The 21716-nt window shown below is 37.1% G+C and overlaps 1 protein-coding gene across 4 annotated transcripts in view; it reads left to right on the top strand.

Annotated features, from left to right (window-relative positions):
- Positions 1 to 21716, top strand: part of LOC123554828 (carboxyl-terminal PDZ ligand of neuronal nitric oxide synthase protein-like) — a 106913-nt gene that overhangs the window by 20373 nt on the left and 64824 nt on the right. For all 4 annotated transcript variants that reach the window (XR_008367465.1, XM_045345188.2, XM_045345204.2 and 1 more), the window contains exons 2-4: positions 9968 to 10086; positions 12173 to 12244; positions 21075 to 21167. Coding sequence is in view for 3 of the 4 variants with exons in the window: in XM_045345188.2 (XP_045201123.1) it covers positions 9968 to 10086; positions 12173 to 12244; positions 21075 to 21167 (284 nt within the window). In the remaining variant the exon portion in view is untranslated. The remainder of the gene's footprint in view (positions 1 to 9967; positions 10087 to 12172; positions 12245 to 21074; positions 21168 to 21716) is intronic.

Genomic DNA, 21716 nt, shown 5'->3' with positions numbered 1-21716 from the left:
TCAAACCAAGGCTTTATTGTTATAGCTTTTATTTTTTGATGTAACCTAAACTTTGCTTATTTTTGGCAAAACACTTTTTTTCATAAATTACATCTTGTTCTACCCGGGCGGGGCATATGTTCTCCATGACAATTTGATTAGAAGACATTGTGTCTGAAATCATTCATCCTCCACCTCTGATAATTCATGTGGGGAAGTTGGCAGTTACTTGCTGAGAACAGGTTTGTACTGGAACAGAATCCAGGAACACTGGTTAGGTTAACTGCCCGCCTTTATATGACTGAAATACTGTTGAAAAATGGCGTTAAACCCAAAACAAACAAACAAATATCTTGTTCTAACAAATATTTCACACCTTGTGTCCTAATGTTTTTCTAAGACCTTCAACGTTTTAGCTATAAAGGTAAAATGTATTTTTTGTTGAATCTTGATGCATTGTCTATAGACCCAAAAATGTCCCCTGTGCACATTTTCAATAGTTAAGTGTCAGAATTCTTTTATTCATTAAATAAAATTGTTTTTTACTTTATTTTTCTGGAAATGGAGTTACAAGAGATAAAAAAGCAACTCTCAACTTCATATAACATTCACAAAGCCAAAAGTTGTGTCCCCTGTGCACCCTTTTTAGACATTCATCAGTTACCTTGGCATTACTGAAATATGTGGTGGCAGTTTTATATTCTTAAAATTTAGACATTACTGCATAATTTAACATTGTATTTGCACCGAACAATATAAAATTCATTGTTTACATTTTTGTACCCCCCACCGACAACAAAGTTGTAAGGGGGAGGTATACTGGTTTCAGGTTGTCTGTCTGTCTGTCTGTCCGTAGACGCAATCTTGTGCGCACCATCTCTCCTCATCCCCTTGACACAATTTAATGAAACTTCACACAAGTGATCAGTAACAACAGTAATTGTGCATGGGGCATGTTAGGTTTTTTCAGAAAAAAAATTGCAGAGTTACGGGACTTTGTTTTTTGTACTATACTATATACATAGACACAATCTTGTGCAAACTATCTCGCCTCATCCCCTTGACACAATTTAATGAAACCTCACACAAGTGATCAGTCACAACAGTAGTTGTGCATGGGGCATGTTAGGTTCTTTCAACAACAAAAATTGCAGAGTTATGGGACTTTGTTTCTTGTTAACATACTATGTACATACAGTCTGCATATGCAATCTTGTGTGCGCCTAATCTTCCGAACCCTTGCACACAATTTAATGAAACTTCACACAAGTGATCAGTACCGACCCTAGTTGTGCAAGGTGCATGTTATGTTCTTTTAGATAAATATTCTGCATAGTTATGGGACTTTGTTTTTTGTTACTATACTGTATACATACAGTCTATATTAACATACAGTCCACATAATTATGCAATCTTGTGTGCGTAAAATTGCAATGTACTGTGTCAGTGCATGCGGGGGGTACATTCATCACATTTAGTGATAGCTCTAGTTTTCGAAGTGGCCAGTTTTCAAGTTAAAAAACTGAACCATCAAATTTATTGCTATTTTACCTTAATGTTAATGTAACCAGTGAATGTTATGTAGTGAAAGAATTTTACTTACTATGAATATATTCTAGAAATATACTTTTTGTTGCAATTTGTCCCATGTACACCTTTTCAGTAACATTACAAATTATGTATGAATTTTATTATCCCATTTTACCATTCATTAGATTTTCTTTGTATGAAGCAATGCATGTACGGTTACAGTGTCTTAATTATGCTTAAAGTCACTTATTTTACATGCTCATGAATTGTAATGTTTTTAATGTGAAAATTTTCTATTTTGAAGTGACAAATGTATTTTGTAGAAAATCCTAATTGTTTCATAAGGTATGTTTAAGTTGATCACCAATAATTTTTTTTAAGAACAGAAAACTAATAAAAATGAATATAACACTGATTTTCAATATGTGTCCCCTGTGCAACTGTGAAATAGCTCAATTTGAATTGAATGGACAATTTTGGAAATTAAAATTACTGGACATTCTTGAAGTCAATCATCCATACGTGAAGCCTTGTCTAGATTAGGACTGGGACGATTACTCGGTTAATCACATCCGATTCGATTACTAGGTGAAACCAGTTTTAATTTTGCAAAACCACTAATCGCTGTTAAGCAAGAAACACCCTACTCTACATAAAAATGTGTACTGCTGTATGTATACACTTTTCTGTTAAAACTTATCAACATAATCAATTGTGTCGTGATATGTTTAAAATAGAATACACCAAAATATGTCTTATTAATTATCAAACTGCTTGCAAACAATAAAGTCTGAAAGTTCCTTAAGAAGTAAACTGCCAGAAGTACATTGATACGGTCGTCAGGGAAGAAAACAGCATTTTTAATATTTTGAATTCATCCCAGCCCTAGTCTAAATATCTTCTCAGCAGTTTTCCCCTTGCCTTTGAATCCATCCCTTCATCCATCCGGAAAGCCTTGTCTAGATAATTATCTTCCCAGCAGTTGTGCCAGCATACAGTAGTTGTCCTTTTGAAATGTCTTGTCCAGATAAATCCTCAAACATCTTCAAAGGGTCTGGCCCAAACCTACAGAAATATAACACTATGAAGTAAACTTATGCATATTGTCAAAAATACATGTATCTGACATGCAAAGTTAAGGCCCTTAAAATGTTAAAAGTTTTACAATTGGTGCAGTTCTCCAAATAACTCCTTGTAATTTGCCCAGAGCTTAATAGAAATATATCACTTTCAAGTGAAAATGTGCTTATTACAGTTGTAAGATCCAGGAGTTATTGCTTTTTGAAGTGTTACCCAGACTGCAAAATGCAGCATTTTGTAAAATGGTTCAACAGTTTTCAAGGTGACAAAAATTCATTACTACCGTGGGCAGTCATTAAGTTCCCAGACTGTGTTAAACTTAAAAATATACAAATTACTTCACCCAGTTTAAATTTGGACTATTTTCTGTTAAATTTTCAAAGTTTTGATGAAAATAAAGATACCTAAAGGTAAATTTAATATGATTTTCATATGTACGGTGAATAACCTACAGAGCATTTCAAACATCAGGTAGTGGTGCTATGTTTTCAAAGTTTTCCCCATTTTATTGAAAGCACGGTATGTGGTGTTTGACAACAGTTTCCAAAAAGGTATTCTGTGCTATGCTTTAAGTCCCATGTAGGCACTACTCAGACATTCACCTTGAGCTTGTCATCGTGCAGACTTGATTTTGTGTAAATCAGTGTTCTGTCTTGGTAATATAGCCAAGTCAGCAGGCCTGAGGCACAGACTATATTCGGAATGATTATAACACTCATATTATAGAAAATTGAGTGTTATAAATATGTCCTCCACATGATGGCTTTGAGCGTTATCTTGATGGAAGATAAATTTCTCCATTTGGAGAAATGTGTACTTGTTAGTGTTACTCCTACCAGAAAATAAAACTTAACCTTTACCCTAATTAATCCCCCGCTAGAATGGTGAGGGGTTATAGGAATGGTCTTCGTCCGTCCTTCTGTCCGTCCATCTGTCCGTAACACTTCATGTCTGCTCCATATCTCCTTAACCCCTAGAAGGATTTTCATGAAACTTGGGTCAAATGATCACCTCATCAAGACGATATGCAGAACTCTTGAGTCAGTCTTATCAGCTCAAGGTCAAGGTCACAACTCTAAGTCAAAGGTTTTAGCCTTCCATTTTGTGTCCGCTCTGTATCTTCTAAACCCCTTGAAGAAATTTTATAAAACTTGGGTCAAATGATCACCTTAACAAGTCGATGTGCAGAACCCATGAGTCAGCCATGCTGGCTCAGGTCAAGGTCACAACTTAGGGTTAAAGGTTTGAGCCTTCCATTCTGTGTCCACTCTGTATCTCCTAAACCCCTTGAAGAATTTTCATCAAACTTTGGTCAAATGATCACTTTTACCCTGCTTATTAATCTCCCGCCACAAATGGTGGGGAGGGTTATAGGAATGGTCTTCGTCCGTCCTTCCGTGTGTTCGTATGTCTGTCCGTAACACTTCGTGTCCGCTCCATATCTCCTAAACCCCTTGAAGGATTTTCATGAAACTTGGGTCAAATGATCACCTCATCAAGACAATGTGCAGAACTCATGAGTCAGTCTTGTTGGCTCAAGGTCAAGGTCACAACTAAGGGTTAAAGGTTTGAGCCTTCCATTTTGTGTCCGCTCTGTATCTCCTAAACCCCTTGAAGGATTTTCATCAAACTTTGGTCAAATGATCACCTCATCAAGGCAATGTGCAGAAATCAAGAGTCAGCCATGTTGGCTCAAGGTCAAGGTCACAACTTGGGGTCAAAGGTTTGAGCCTTCCATTTTGTGTCCGCTCTGTATCTCCTAATCCCCTTGAAGGATTCATATGAAACCTTGGTCAAATGATCACCTACCCAAGACAATGTACAGAATTCATGAGTCAGTCATGCTTACTCAAGGTCAAGGTCACAACTCAAGGTCAAAGGTTTTAGCCTTCCATTTCGTGTCCGCTCTGTATCTCCTAAATCCCTTGAAGGAGTTTTATAAAACTTAGGTCATTGATCCCCTTATCAAGACGATGTGCATAACTTATGCATCAGCCATGATGGCTCAAGGTCAAGGTCACATTTTACGGTCAAAGTTTTGAGCCTTCCATTTTGTGTCCACTCTGTATCTCCTAAACCCCTTGTAGGATTTAAATCAAACTTGGGTGAAATGGTCACCTCATCAAGAACTCATGAGTCAGCCATGTGAACTCAAGGTCAAGGTCACAACTCAAGGTCAAAGGCTTGACCTATGTATCTCCTAAACCCCTTGAAGGATTTTCATGAAACTTTGGTCAAATGATCACCTCATCAAGACGATTTGCAGATTTCATAAGTCGGCCATGTCAGTTCTAGGTCAAGGTCATAGCTTAAGGTCAAAGGTTTACCCTTTCACTATCCATAACAGTGGCAGGGGATTTAGCTGTCTTTCAGACTGCCTTGTTTCTAAAATGGACTGGCCTAACATTCAATTTAAGCAGTACCACTTATTATACAAAGGGGTATTCACTGAAAATTTTCTGACTGAATAACGAACAGTGCAGACCATGCACATGCATGCAGGCTGATCTTGGTCTGCACTGTTCGCAAAGGCAGAATCACTTGCCGCCGGCAGGCAAATGGTTAATAACAGCATGCCGCTGTGTGTGTTTCAACATTGGCTTGTTTTGAATAAGTTTTTGTTTCAAGTATCTGTTTCCCTTGCTTATTTCTAAATTGTTATTCTGTGCAAAATGTCAAAAGCTCAATTGGACACGGAGCATATATTAAATTTACATCTTGCAAAATGTTTTTCATATTGCTGATTATATGCGGATGAATAAAAACAGCTTGTGAATCTTTTAACACGATGTATTACAATTTATTTTACAATTTTATGTAAGTTAGAAATTTGGCTCCATATTGTTATAGATATGTTAATTTTTAAGGTAATACACAACTAAAATACAACAGGCATAAACCACAAAATAAAACGGGATCCTATGGAGGTCCGTCATAGACACTACAATGGTTTGATGTTTTTATGGCAAATGCAGAAAGTATCCACTTTCGAAATTAAAAAGCAAAAATTTAGCAACATATTTCCCAAGGTTCGATAAAGCTCTACCAGGTATGCCAATTATAAACTAATTATAACATACTGCTTCAATAAAAAAATCCAGAAATCAGGCATGATAGTTACTCAAGATGATCTTAGGTATAGAACTGAACACTTTATGATTTTGTTTTTAAGGTAATGGACCCATAATGACTGTCAGCAATTTTAGCTCATTTACGTATCATCTGTATGCAATTTTGAGACTTTGAACACTTGCTTACCATCATGGTCACACATTGCCAGCCATATAGTGCAAGACTTATCCAAATCCACAAATACAGGAAACATTGTTTCTCTTATCCATTTTTCTTTTGTCTGAAAATCTCTGGTAATATTTTGACCTCATACTTCCATCAATTCTTAGAATAATCGAGCGCGCTGTCAACAGACTGCTCTTGTTTCAGTTTATTTCTCTCGTTTTGCTCTAGTTTTTGTGCATAATTTTGTTCCCACCATAGGTTTGTAACAGAATCAAACTTGATATACTAATACATGCTTAAATACATCTGAAAATATTACTAAATGACATACCATTTTATTGCTGTTTTTTTTTCTTCATTCTTGTTCTTTATTTTATATATACCAGTATTGGCATGGTAACTGTGTCCAAGATATATTTGGGGAGCCTGCATTGGTTTACTCATAGAGCTTGTTTTGTGTATCATCACACTCCCTGATTACTTAAATAAAATTATATCTGTATTAGTTGTATCAAACAATACAGCACTAGCAAAAATACTCAGCAAAATTATCCTTCTTACTCTGATCAAAATCACCTCTGTAATGTACCATTTATAACTAGAACTTGCTGTTTATTTTACTGCTCACCTCTGTAGTGTACTATAACTGTTTGTTTTACAGCTCACCTCTGTTATAAAAAAATATTCTGTTTGTTTTACAGCTCACCTCTGTTATAAAAAATATTCTGTTTGTTTACTGCTCACCTCTGTAATGTACCATTAAAAGAAGATGCTGTTCCTTTTACAGCTCACCTCTGTAAAGTACCTTTTAAAGAACATGCTGTTGATTTTACAACTCAACTCTCTGTAGTGTACCATTTAAAGAACATGCTGTTGATTTTACAACTCACCTCTCTGTAGTGTACCATTAAAAGAACATGCTGTTCGTTTTACAGGTCACCTCTGTAATATACAGTTACAAGAACATGCTGTTCCTTGTAACTGCTCACCTCTCTGTAATGTACCATTAAAAGATCATGCTGTTCGTTTTACAGCTCAATTCTGTAATGTACCATTAAAAGATCATGCTGTTCGTTTTACAGCTCAATTCTGTAATGTACCTTTAAAAGATCATGCTGTTCGTTTTACAGCTCACCTCTCTGTAATGTACCATTAAAAGATCATGCTGTTCGTTTTACAGCTCAATTCTGTAATGTACCTTTAAAAGATCATGCTGTTCGTTTTACAGCTCACCTCTCTGTAATGTACCATTAAAAGATCATGCAGGGCCTCCGTGGCCGAGTGGTTAAGGTCGCTGACTTCAAATCACTTACCCCTCATCGATGTGGGTTCGAGCCTCACTCGGGGCGTTGAATTCTTCATGTGAGGAAGCCATCCAGCTGGCTTACGGAAGGTCGGTGGTTCTACCCAGGTGCCCGCTCGTGATGAAATAATGCACGGAGGGGCACCTGGGGTGTTCCTCCACTATCAAAGCTGGAAAGTCGCCATATGACCTAAAATGTGTCGGTGCGATGTTAAACCCAACCAAAAAAAAAAAAACCATAAAATAAAAGATCATGCTGTTCGTTTTACAGCTCAGTTCTGTAAAGTACCATTAAAAGATCATGCTGTTCGTTTTACAGCTCACCTCTCTGTAATGTATCATTAGAAGATCATGCTGTTCGTTTTGCAGCTCAACTCTCTGTAATGTACCATTAGAAGAACATGCTGTTCGTTTTACAGCTCAACTCTGTAATGTACCATTAAAAGAACATGCTGTTCGTTTTACAGCTCAACTCTGTAATGTATCATTACAGGAGTGGAGTTCGTTTCACAGCTCACCTCTGTAATGTATCATTACAGGAGTGGAGTTCGTTTCACAGCTCCCCTCTGTAATGTATCATTACAGGAGTGGAGTTCGTTTCACAGCTCACCTCTGTTATGTACCATTAGCTCACCTCTGTTATGTACCATTACAAGAGTGGAGTTCGTTTCACAGCTCACCTCTGTTATGTACCATTACAAGAGTGGAATTCGTTTCACAGCTCACCTCTGTTATGTACCATTAGCTCACCTCTGTTATGTACCATTACAAGAGTGGAATTCGTTTCACAGCTCACCTCTGTTATGTACCATTACAAGAGTGGAATTCGTTTCACAGCTCACCTCTGTTATGTACCATTACAGGAGTGGAGTTCGTTTCACAGCTCACCTCTGTTATGTACCATTACAGGAGTGGAGTTCGTTTCACAGCTCACCTCTGTTATGTACCATTACAGGAGTGGAGTTCGTTTCACAGCTCACCTCTGTTATGTACCATTACAGGAGTGGAATTCGTTTCACAGCTCACCTCTGTTATGTACCATTACAGGTAGTGTTGTTACAGCTCACCTCTGTATTACCATTCAAATGCGTTCGTTTCACCTCCCTCTGTAGTACCTTACAGGGTGGGTTGTTTCACAGCTCACCTCTGTTATGTATCATTACAAGAGTGGAGTTTGTTTCACAGCTCACCTCTGTTATGTACCATTACAGGAGTGGAGTTCGTTTCACAGCTCACCTCTGTAATGTACCGTTTCACAGCTCACCTCTGTTATGTAGCATTACAGGAGTGGAGTTCGTTTCACAGCTCACCTCTGTTATGTACCATTACAGAGTGGAGTTCGTTTACAGTCACCTGTTATGTCTTCGGTATTCACAGCTCACCTCTGTATGTACCATTACAGGAGTGGAGTTCGTTTCACAGCTCACCTCTGTTATGTACCATTACAAGAGTGGAGTTCTGTTTACAGAGCTCACCTCTGTTATGTACCATTACAAGAGTGGAATTCGTTTCACAGCTCACCTCTGTTATGTACCATTACAAGAGTGGAGTTCGTTTCACAGCTCACCTCTGTTATGTACCATTAAAAAGTGTGCAGTTTGTTTTACAGCTCACCTCTGTAATATACCATTTCTATAATATGTGTTTGTTTACCATTCTCCTCTGGAACATTCTTTCAGATTGTTTTCAGATAAGAGTAGTAGCGTATTAAATGAACTCGATATATTTCAGGAATGGTCATTTCTACATAACTGGAATTTAACATTCATAAAATATCTTTTTTACCATTATCTGTAATTTTCAGATAGTTTTAAAAACTGTTCTTTTTAAGTGAACTATATCAAATTATAGAGAGCTATCACTATCGCTCTTGACCAGCATTATATATTGGTACATAGAAACTGTTTGGAAGTTTGAAACACTTTCTCTAGTAATTATATTGCATCCATATGTGGTGGAGTTTGACACACATTCTACCAGATTTATATTGGATCCAGAACATGTGGACATTTTGACAACTTTCACCAGTATTTATATTGCATCCAGTACATGATGGAAGTTTGACTAACTTCACTAGTATTTATATTGGCATCCAGAATGTGGTGGAAGTTTGACACACTTTCACCAGTATTTATATTGGCATCCAGAACATGTTGGACATTTTGACATACTTTCACCAGTATTTATATTTGCATCCAGTACATGATGGAAGTTTGACTAACTTCACTAGTATTTATATTGGCATCCAGAACATGGTGGATACTTCGACACACTTTCACCAGTATTTATATTGGCATCCAGAGCATGGTGGACATTTTGACACACTTTCACTTTGTCTCTGTTATGGCTTCATGGATTTGCTTCAGACTTGAAACACTTGTTTCTCATCATCACTTATATCATATGACACAAGGGCAATAACTCTGGCACAAAACAATCATTAATTATGCCCCTTTTTTATTTAGAATCCCTGGTTAATGTTTTGGTATATTATCTCTGTTATTACTAAATGTATTTGATTCAAATTGAAAGTAGTTGTTCCACATCCATCATCATGGGGTATAGTATTGTAAAACATTATTGGGAGACAGTTTGGGCTAACAGTATCTTTTGAATAAAGTCTGTGAAACTTTTCACATAAAAGGGTAGGGATTCCGTGCGGGGCTTCAAGATTGCTATCAGTATATTCAGAAATGTTTTCTTTGACGGAATTACACCCTGATACGATACATTATAGTGAATATATACCTTATATGCTAGATTTTCACCAGTTTTATTCTTCATTTAAAGGCACATGAATTTTGTAAGTGTTAAAAACAAATGTAATTTACCTTTCAGAATGTGGGAGTATGCCTTCAAAGAAGGAATACGATCTTGTTTCGGATGATGGATATGACAACAAAATTCCGCTACACAATGATGACGCATTTCAGCATGGCATCCACTTCCAGGCAAAGGTATCTATAGAAGGCAGAAGAAAGTGGTTTATAGAATTCACTTCTTAATTGATATGCCTTTATGATAATGTTTTTATTTTCATTTAATTTATAAAAATTCAGTCATTGCATTGATTTAGTCTAGTGTTTCTTACAAAATGTACCGGTATTTAAAGTTATTATATTGGACATATCATGGGATCACTAACATGTGGAGATGGTGTCGTGTGATCACCCGATGGGGTCAGAAAGGCTGAATGTCCACAAAACTTGTATGCTCTATACTTTGCGCAGCTTTTATCCAGTTGCCACAAAACAAAGTGAACACTTTTATGGGTAATCAATCTTGGCCATGTTAGAGTATTTTTTCTCAGAACAAAACCAGATTTGTACGGAATGAAACATGTGGAGATACAAACTATAAAATCTAAACCTAATTTGATGTCTGTATTTGTCAGATGATGTATCAATGAAATAAAAAATCTTTCAGTAACATCCCTTAACTAGAAATATTTTATCATTGATCTTTATACAGCCTACAGCTAAACCGTATCAGTTTTTAGAGTTATTGCCCTTGAATTACTAAAATGGCTAAAAACTGACAACATTTTAAAAGTCAAAATTATTTTGCTGTGACTGGCATATATAGTGACCATGGAATTCTTGTTTTATTTCTGTATTTTGTGAAAGAATAAATGTCCAGGAAGTTGCATTGCAACTGAGACTTTGTATTGAAGACAAGAAACTGAAGACATGTCAGTGCAATGAATACAGGCTGACTCGGACCATGGCTGATTCGGACCAAATTTACTTGGCTTATTCAGCCCAAATTGTTTAAGTTTTCCTGGCACTAATGTCTTGAGTAAAAATAATATTTATGAGTATTAAGTTTAATGTCTGATACAAAGAACAATTGAAGTCCTTATTTAAATGCATAAATGATGCATTTTAGTTTGTCAAAACTTCTTACCTGTTTGTATGGTGTATATTATATGTCCTTACTTCAAGTTAAACCACTATATAAGCTATAATCAACATTATTTTCTGAAAATTGCTGAACCATCCAAATTTATGGTCATTATTGACTGTTAAATAAAAGTTTGTGGTCTGAATCAGCCAAAATATATGGTCATTATCTACTTTTATTCAAAGTATGTGGTCCGAATCAGCCAAAATATTTGGTCCGAATCAGCCACGGTCTGAATCAGCCTGTTTCCCAGTGCAATGATTGTCCTCTTTAAAATCCCTGTTAAACATGTACCAGTGCATGTTTTCTGCTGAATTATTATCTAACTATCTAATGTGAATTTACATCTCTGCAATTTCAAGAGGGTATTGCCCAAATTCAAATGTTTGAAATTCTGAACTTTTCTGATAGGGCACATTTTTAAGGACTTAGAAGAAATTGATAATGAAAAATTGGCACGAATATTCCTCCCATAAAGATAAACTTTTTGTGTTTATATGTAACATCGTTTAAATATTGGCACCTATGTCGGACTGTAATCGGTTCCAAGGAGATGTGAATAGGTGATCTCTTCGGGTGGTAAGAGAAGAAATGCACAAGGTTTTTGTCGTTGTTTAATTACTGCATACTTTTTTTATAGGTCATTTACAGGACTTAGATTTGTTTTATTTGTTTAAACCTGTGTGAATCTTATAAAACATTTCTTCTGCCTTGTTGTTATTTACATCTTGTTTTTTATGCCCCCCTGTGTGAAAGACCCTGGAGGTATATACTGTTTGAACTGTCTGTCCATCATTCTGTCTATTTGTCCCACTTTCTTATGTACTCAACTTGAACAGTTTTCATCCAGTTTATATGAAACTTGGTATACATCATCAACAGTGGATATATGCATTTTATCAGGAATTTTATGTTGTTCTTCTATGCACATCAACCAAGCTGTCTTACCATGTGTATGTATGGTAACTCGTTGTGTCTGTGATGCCACAGTGTGTGTATGTTAACAGTGCCATGTTATATACCTGATAACCTCTTGTTTTAGTTATGACACATAGTGTGTAAGAAAACTGTTTCAGGAAAGATTTAATGTTTATGTTGGTTTCATTGGCCTGAATTAATGTATGTGTTCTTTTTTTACAGTATATAGGTACACTTGATGTTCCAAGACCTAGCAGTAGAGTGGAAATTGTTGCTGCCATGAGAAGAATTCGGGTAAATATTAAGCTTATATATCTGAGACTGTTTTCCTATAGGTTAATATGTTTGTCTGACCTATCAACATATTTCAGTAAGTCTGTCTATTGATTATGCTTTGCAATGTCTGTCTGTTTGTCTTGTGATCTTGCTCTACTACTTTTCAGTATGTCTGTCTGTTTGTCTTGTGATCATGTTCTACTACTATTCAGTATGTCTGTCTGTTTGCCGTGTGATCATGTTCTGCTACTATTCAATATGTCTGTCTGTTTGCCATGTGATCATGTTTTACTACTATTCAGTATGTCTGTCTGTTTGCCCTGTGATCATGTTCTACTACTATTCAGTATGTCTGTCTGTCTGTCCCGTGATCATGTTCTACTACTATTCAGTATGTCTGTCTGTTTGCCCTGTGATCATGTTCTACTACTATTCAGTATGTCTGTCTGTCTGTCCCGTGATCATGTTCTACTACTATTCAGTATGTCTGTCTGTTTGCCCTGTGATCATGTTCTACTACTTTTCAGTATGTCTGTCTGTTTGTCCTGTGATCATGTTCTACTACTTTTCAGTATGTCTGTCTGTTTGCCCTGTGATCATGTTCTACTACTTTTCAGTATGTCTGTCTGTCTATCTGTCCCGTGATCATGTTCTACTACTATTCAGTATGTCTGTCTGTTTGCCCTGTGATCATGTTCTACTACTTTTCAGTATGTCTGTCTGTTTGCCCTGTGATCATGTTCTACTACTTTTCAGTATGTCTGTCTGTCTGTTTGTCCTGTGATCATGTTCTACTACTATCCAGTATGTCTGTCTGTTTGCCCTGTGATCATGTTCTACTACTTTTCAGTATGTCTGTGTGTTTGCCCTATGATCATGTTCTACTACTTTTCAGTATGTCTGTCTATTTGCCCTGTGATCATGTTCTACTACTATTCAGTGTGTCTGTCTGTTTGTCCTGTGATCATGTTCTGCTACTATCCAGTATGTCTGTCTGTTTGCCCTATGATCATGTTCTACTACTTTTCAGTATGTCTGTCTGTTTGCCCTGTGATCATGTTCTACTACTATTCAGTATGTCTGTCTGTTGGCCCTGTGATCATGTTCTGCTACTATTCAGTATGTCTGTCTGTTTGCCCTGTGATCATGTTCTACTACTTTTCAGTATGTCTGTCTGTTTGCCCTGTGATCATGTTCTACTACTATTCCATATGTCTGTCTGTTTGCCCTGTGATCATGTTCTGCTACTATTCAGTATGTCTGTCTGTTTGCCCTGTGATCATGTTCTACTACTTTTCAGTATGTCTGTCTGTTTGCCCTGTGATCATGTTCTACTACTATTCAATATGTCTGTCTGTTTGCCCTGTGATCATGTTCTACTACTTTTCAGTATGTCTGTCTGTTTGCCCTGTGATCATGTTCTACTACTATTCAGTATGTCTGTATGTTTATCCTGAGATCTTGTTCTACTACTTTTCAGTATGTCTGTCTGTTTACCCTGAGATCTTGCTCTACTACTTTTCAGTATGTCTGTCTGTTTGTCCTGTGATCATGTTCTGCTACTATTCAGTATGTCTGTCTGTTTGCCCTGTGATCATGTTCTACTACTTTTCAGTATGTCTGTCAGTTTGTCCTGTGATCATGTTTGACTACTTTCTAGTGTGTTGATCTGAGTGTTTGTGTGGCTTTGTTTTACTATATATCTTTTATATATAATCATGCTTTACTACCGCTAAGTATGTCTGTTTGTGATATGATCATATTTCATAGCAGTTAGCTGTGTTTGACTGCTTGGTCTATGATCATCTTTCATTGCAGTTCAGTATGTCCTGTGTTCATGTTTCATTGCAGTTCAGTATGTCCTGTGATCAAGTTTCCCTGAAGTTCTTTATGTCTGCCTATTTGCTTAATATTCTTGTTTCATTGCAGTTCAGTATGCCCTATGTTCATGTTTCATTGCACTTAAGTATCTCCTGTGTTCATGTTTCACTGTAGTTCAGTATGTCATGTGATCATGTTTCATTGCAGTTCAGTATGCCCTATGTTCATGTTTCATTGCACTTAAGTATCTCCTGTGTTCATGTTTCACTGCAGTTCAGTATGTCATGTGATCATGTTTCATTGCAGTTCAGTATGCCCTGTGATCATGTTTCATTGCAGTTCGGTATGCCCTGTGTTCATGTTTCATTGCACTTAAGTATCTCCTGTGTTCATGTTTCACTGCAGTTCAGTATGTCCTGTGATCATGTTTCATTGCAGTTCAGTATGCCATGTGTTCATGTTTCATTGCACTTAAGTATCTCCTGTGTTCATGTTTCATTGCAGTTCAGTATGCCCTGTGATCATCTTTCATTGCAGTTCGGTATGCCCTGTGTTCATGTTTCATTGCACTTAAGTATCTCCTGTATTCATGTTTCACTGCAGTTCAGTATGTCCTGTGATCATGTTTCATTGCAGTTCAGTATGCCATGTGTTCATGTTTCATTGCACTTAAGTATCTCCTGTGTTTATGTTTCACTGCAGTTCAATATGTCCTGTGATCATGTTTTGTTGCAGTTCAGTATGTCCTGTGATCAAGTTTCACTGTAGTTCTTTATGTCTGCCTATTTGCTGTATGATAATGTTTTATTGCAGTCTAGTATGTCCTATGATCATGCTTCATTGCAGTTCAGTATGCCCTGTGATCATGTTTCATTGCAGTTCAGTATGCCCTGTGATCATGTTTCATTGCAGTTCAGTATTCCCTGTGATCATGTTTAATTGCAGTTCAGTATGCCCTGTGATCATGTTTCATTGCAGTTAAGTATCTCCTGTGATCTTGTTTCACTGCAGTCTAGTATGTCCTATGATGTTGTTTCATTGCAATTCAGTATGTCTTGTGATTATGTTTATTGCATTTCAGCATGTCCTGTGTTCATGTTTCATTGCAGTTCAGTATGCCCTGTGATCATGCTTCATTGTAGTTCAGTATGTCCTGTGATCATGCTTCATTGCAGTTCAGTATGTCCTGTGATCATGCTTCATTGCAGTTCAGTATGTCCTGTGATCATGTTTCCTTGCAGTTCAGTATGTCCTGTGTTCATGTTTCATGGCAGTTCAGCGTGTCCTGTGAGCATGTTTCGTTGCAGTTCAGTATGTCCTGTGATCAAGTTTCATTGTAGTTCTTTATTTCTGCCTATTTGCAGTATGATGATGTTTTATTGCAATTCAGTATGTCCTGTGATCATGTTTCATTGCAGTTCAGCATGTCCTGTGATCATGTTTCCTTGCAGTTCAGTATGTCCTGTGTTCATGTTTTACTGGAGTTCAGTATGTCCCGCGATCAAGTTTCATTGCAGTTCATTATTCCTGTGATCATGTTTCACTGCAGTTCAGTATGCCCTGTGATCAAGTTTCATTGCAGTTCAGTATGTCCTGTGTTCATGTTTCATTGCAGTTCAGTATGTCCTGTGATCAAGTTTCATTGCAGTTCAGTATGTCCTGTGATCATGTTTCATTGCAGTTCAGTATCTTCTGTGTTCATGTTTCACTGCAATTCAGCATGTCCTGTGATCATGTCTTATTGCAGATCTTTATGTCTGCAACAAGTGATTGATGACCATGCTTCGTTTGTAAAAAGATATATCTGAACATGTACCACTAACCGATCATTATGAAAACATACGTCAGAAATAGACATTAGCAGCTAGAAAGGGACTAAGTTATCCAAACTAGTGTACACTTGTTATCCAATCTGTGAGGTTCATGTTTCTGCTACACTCAACATTTTTGTCCTTTTTAGCTACACTATTCAGAGAATAGGGGGGCTATTCTACCCGCCCTAGCATCGGCGTCACTTTGTTACTATTGCATATACCTTACTGTTAGTTCACATAAACATTGTCCAGCATACAAACAAAGTATGTGCACAGGCTGGGCCCATTATACCCAAGGTCAAGGTTACAAACTTGTCATATTTGGAATTATTTTCATGTTAAATTTTTTCGAAATCTTTGTTTATATACATATCTTTGGTACTTTAAAAGATAATGACTTGAAATTAAAAATATTTCTTTATAATCATCATCTGCATGTGTGGTTACAATCCCCATAACTCTTATTTTATTTTTGACAGAATTATGCCCCCTTTGTACTTAATGTTTTTTTTGCAATCTTCACTTTCTGGATATAACTTAGTACAATATAAGATAAAGACTTTAAACTTAATATGAGCCGTGCCATGAGAAAACCAACATAGTGGCTTTGCGACCAGCATGGATCCAGACCAGCCTGCGCATCCACGCAGTCTGGTCAGGCTCCATGCTGTTCACTTTTAAAGCCTATTGGAATCGGAGAAACTGTTAGCGAACAGCATGGAGCCTGACCAGACTGCACAGATGCGCAGGCTGGTCTGGATCCATGCTGGTCGCAAAGCCACTATGTTGGTTTTCTCATGGCACGGCTCATATGTATCTTTATCATCATCATCTGTATGTGTGGTAACAATCCCCTTAACTCTGATTTGTATTTTTGACCAAATTATGTCCCTTTGATACTTAAATATTTTGACAAACTTCGTTTTCTGGACATAACTTTGGTACTATATAAGATAATGACTTGAAACACAAAATATATCTTTACCATCATCATCTGCATGTGTGGTAACAATCACAATAACTCTAATTTGTGTTCTTGACAGAATTATGCCTCTTGGTGTATCTTCCTTTTAAAAGTAGAGGTCTCTTATTCATGTTATTGGACATATATTCATTTTACTGTCTAATTGCGAAATAGTGGAGCGCGCTGTCTTACGGACAGCTCTTGTTAAATATTTAGATGTTTTGTACATATCTCAGTTGATGCATACTTACACCAGAGATTATCATTTAGTATATACACACCAATTAAGTCAAAATAGTTTGATTTAACAATAAAAATGAAATTTTAGAACACCTGACACAAAACTCAACAATTTCTGTGAGTTTAGAAGACATATTATAACTAAATACCATTCAGATCGAAATGCCAGTGTTGTGAATCAATTTATTAATTTATTTTGCAACTTTTGAAATAATAATTTTAATAAGTGTATTATTGCATAATTTGATTTAACTCTTTATTTTGACATGTTATTAACAATTACTTATTCTAAATGTATGTAAATGTTAGATGTGTTATCAAGCAATTTGAAAAGATATTGCCCTAAAAAAACTAGATGTTTTGATAGGAGATATGTAAAATTCATTAGGTACGGATACAATAGGGTTATTATTATGCCCCCCTTCGAAGAAGGAGGGGTATATTGTTTTGCAGATGTCGGTCTGTCAGTCTGTCTGTCTGTCGGTCTGTATGTAGACCAATCCGTTTCAGGATGATAACTCAAGAACGCTTGGGCCTAGGATCATGAAAGTTGATAGGAAGGTTGTTCATCACCTGCAGATGACCCCTATTGATTTTGAGATCTGTATGTCAAAGGTCAAGGTCACAGTGACCCTGAACAATTAAACGGTTTCCGGATGATAACTCAAGAATGCTTGGGCCTAGGATCATGAAAGTTGGTAGGGGGGTTGATCATGACCAGCAGATGACCCCTATTGATTTTGAGGTCAATATGTCAAAGTTCAAGGTCACAGTGACCCAGAACTGTTAAACGTTTTCTGGATGATAACTCAAGATTGCTTGGGCCTAGGATCGTGAAAGTTGATATGGAGGTTGGTCATCACCAGCAGATGACCCCTATTGATTTTGAGGTCAGTAGGTCAAAGTTCAAGGTCACAGTGACCAGGAACAGTAAAACAGTTTCCGGGCGATAACTCAAGAACACTTGGGCCTAGGATCAGGAAAATTGATAGGAAGATTGATCATGACCAGCAGATGACCCCTATTGATTTTGAGATCAGTATGTCAAAGTTCAAGGTCAGAGTGACCCGGAACAGTTTAATGGTTTCCGGATGATAACTCAAGATTGCTTGGGCCTAGGATCGTGAAAGTTGATAGGGAGGTTTGTCATGACCAGCAGATGACCCCTATTGATTTTGAGATCAATATGTCAAAGTTGGAAGGTTTGTCATGACCAGCAGATGACCCCTATTGATTTTGAGATCAGTATGTCAAAGTTCAAGGTCACAGTGACCCGGAACAGTTTAACGGTTTCCGGGTGATAACTCAAAAACGCTTGGGCCTAGGATCATGAAAGTTGATAGGGAGGTTTGTCATGACCAGCAGATGACCCTATTGATTTTGAGATCAGTAGGCCAAAGTTCAAGGTCACAGTGACCAGGAACAATAAAACGGTTTCCGGGCGATAACTCAAGAACGCTTGGGCCTAGGATCAGGAAAATTGATAGGGAGATTGATCATGACCAGCAGATCACCCCTATTGATTTTGAGGTTATTTGGTCAAAGTTCAAGGACAGATTGGCCAGGAACAGTTAAAACGGTTTCTGGACGATAACTTGAGAACACTTGGGCCAAGGGTCATGAAAGATGATAGTGAGGTTCATCATGACCAGCAGATGACCCCTATTGATTTTAAGATCAGTAGGTCAAAGGTCAAGGTTACAGTGACCCAGAACATTTTAACCATTTCCAGACAATGACTTGAGAATGCTTGGGCCTAGGATCATGAAACTTGATAGGGAGGTTGGTCATGATCTGTAGATGACCCCTATAGATTTTGAGATCTGTAGGCTAAAGGTCAAGGTCACATTGACCCGGGACAGTTAAACCCTTTCCAGACAATACCTTGAGAACACTTGGGCCTAGGATCACTAAACTTGATAGGGAGGTTGATCATGACCAGGAGATGACCCCTGTTGATTTTGAGGTCAATAGGTCAAAGGTCAATGTCACATTGAACCAGAACAGAAGAACTTTTGTTTACAGTGAGCAAATAATTTCTGTTCCTTGTGCAATTACTGAATGCATCAAAGGGGACATTTCGTGTTAGATGAGCTCTTGTTGTAATAGAAGCTTGATCTGGGATGCTTTATTCAACTCCATTGGGTTTTTGCCAGATTGAATCTCACAAGGCGGGCAAGGTCTGAGTGTGATCCTACCTTGTAAAATCCACGAGAGCCGAATACAAAATCCCAGATCTAGCTACTGTTTATGCAAATAGAGGTATTTATTTCACCATATTTTAATTTTTATTTGTCATAAAACATGTTTTCATTACTTCGTTTGAATATCAATGATATAATACAGAATGCATGCATTACAGCACCAATTGTTCTGCTTGTAACTATTTAGTCCAGTTCTTTGATAGGTTGAATGCTACACTGTGATTACTGTTACAGTGTAATAGGATACTTGGTCTGCAAGTAGGAGTCCCTTCAATGCTTATATAATTGATACCTGACCACACTGTAGGGAGTACATGTCACTTTCTCTCTCACTTTTGTCCATTTCTTAAAGATTAGACATAATGACTATGAACTGCGTGAGCAACAGTGAAGAATAAGGTTTTCTAGTTAATAACTAGCAGTCTATAGTCTTTTGGGTGAATATTGTGAAATTTGGATATTTCTCAATGAACACTGAAAAATCTGGACAGCTGGAAGCAAAAAACTTGGATATGTTATTGATTCTATCTGTTTTTGTTGTATATTTTTAGAACACAAATGAACAAATTGTAATGTGCTGCAACATTTATTTTTATTGCTTAAGCAAAGAACATAGTTACAACATCTGCAAGCACAGTTTTTCGCTCACCAAGTGCATGTGATGAGCTAATATGATAATTTACCATTTTGTCATCCATCCATCCATTGTTTGTCTGTCCATCTTTACTTTTCTTCAAATGACATCTCCCCTGAAACAAATGGTCAGAATTGCACCAAACTTGGTTAGTAACATCCAGCTATGGTCCTCTATCAAGTTTGTTGGAATGTTACAGCTTGGCACCTAAGTGCTTGATGTATCTTCATCAAAATGTTCTGTAGTATTATTATAAGGTCCTCTCTAAAGTGTGTTCAATTTTGGGTGCTTGGCCCCTTTGGGGGGCAGCTAGAGCTAAAAATAGAAAACAACCTTTGACTTTTTCTCATGAAATGCTTGCTGGATCTTCATTAAACTGGGTCTGTAGCATCATTATAAGGTCCTCTCCCTATGTTGTTCAAATTGGGGCGCTTGGTCCCTTTTAGGGGCCGCTAGAGGTAAAAATAGAAATACTTGAACTTCTCATCAACTGTTTGATGGGACTTCATCAAATTTGATTTGTACATCATTTTAAGGTCATTTCTCAGATTTCTTCAAATTAGGGAGCTTGGTCCCTTTTAGGGAATACTAAATCAAACCTTGAAATACCTATGAATGAATTCTTCTCATGTACTGCTTGACTGATCTTCATGAGACTTGTTTTGTAACATCTAGGGCAATATCTATGGTCTTAAGGAGAGGAATTCCAAAAATAAAACCACAAGTGCAACTTCACATACTGAGGATGGACATACAGAGAAGGGTAAACCTAAGTGTACCCCAAAACCAGATAACAAAAATAGAAAAATATTATCTTTGATTGTAAGAATAAAATAAGACATGATTCTGCAGGAATACCCCACACCTTGCCCACCCACCAACCTCGCCCCATGTCCTTTTGTCCGTCTGTCTAAATTTGTATCTAAAGTGTCTAGAGGGTCTAAAAGCTTGTGTCACCCATATCTCAAAAAGTATTTCACTTGGAGTCAGAAAACTCTATAGGAAAATTGTTCAGCATTTGATGTCATGCAGTTGTAGTTTTATGTGGGATTTAACCCCACTTCCACCTCCTATCCAACCCCGTACCCCCTAAAATGTTCAAATAAAAAACTGTTTTTACTCTTTCAGTTTCCTTTATTTATCTTGTAACGATAGGTTTTGTATATTACAGTATGAGTTTAAAGCAAAGGGAATTAAAAAGAAGAAAGTTGATCTTACAGTGTCAGTGGAAGGCGTCAAGGTGTCCATCAGCAAGAAAAAGAAGGTGAGTAACTCTAGCATCGCAGGCTTGTTATATGTGTATTAACTGCGGCCTGGAGACCACAGGTATATTGGAATGCAATAAGTAGAGTAGCACATGGAGACTGGGTGATTTCACGTGACTTTTTACCGATATGCAATTGGCTTATCGCATTTATGGAACGCCGTTTTTGCATTATAGCTGACACTCTGTATGATATATAGAGAAATGCTTGTGACCTGAATTCCTCATTCATTATATTTCATATAATTTATTCAAGTTTTCAGCAATAATCAGTATTAATACCTAGTGGTGCATAAGGGAATTTTTTTTAATTGCTCTTCAATTTCCTGGATTAAGGTCTTGTGTTGTTTTGCTCTATATGTCAACGAAGTCCAGGGGAAGGCATGAATCACATTTATGACAGCTGTAGTAAAGTATTTCAATAGTCAAGGAAAGTGACCAGTTGAGCTAAAAGTTATGTTATACATGAAAGGAAAATATAGTTAATTTTTGCTAAAAACAATAACTTTCAAAATTAAGAAATACAGTTATCATTGATCTACTTGTAAA

This window comes from Mercenaria mercenaria, chromosome 15 (assembly GCF_021730395.1).
Source record: "Mercenaria mercenaria strain notata chromosome 15, MADL_Memer_1, whole genome shotgun sequence".
NCBI lineage: Eukaryota > Metazoa > Mollusca > Bivalvia > Venerida > Veneridae > Mercenaria > Mercenaria mercenaria.
The sequence above is the reverse complement of the archived record's forward strand: the minus strand, read 5'-3'. Positions and strand labels throughout refer to the sequence as shown.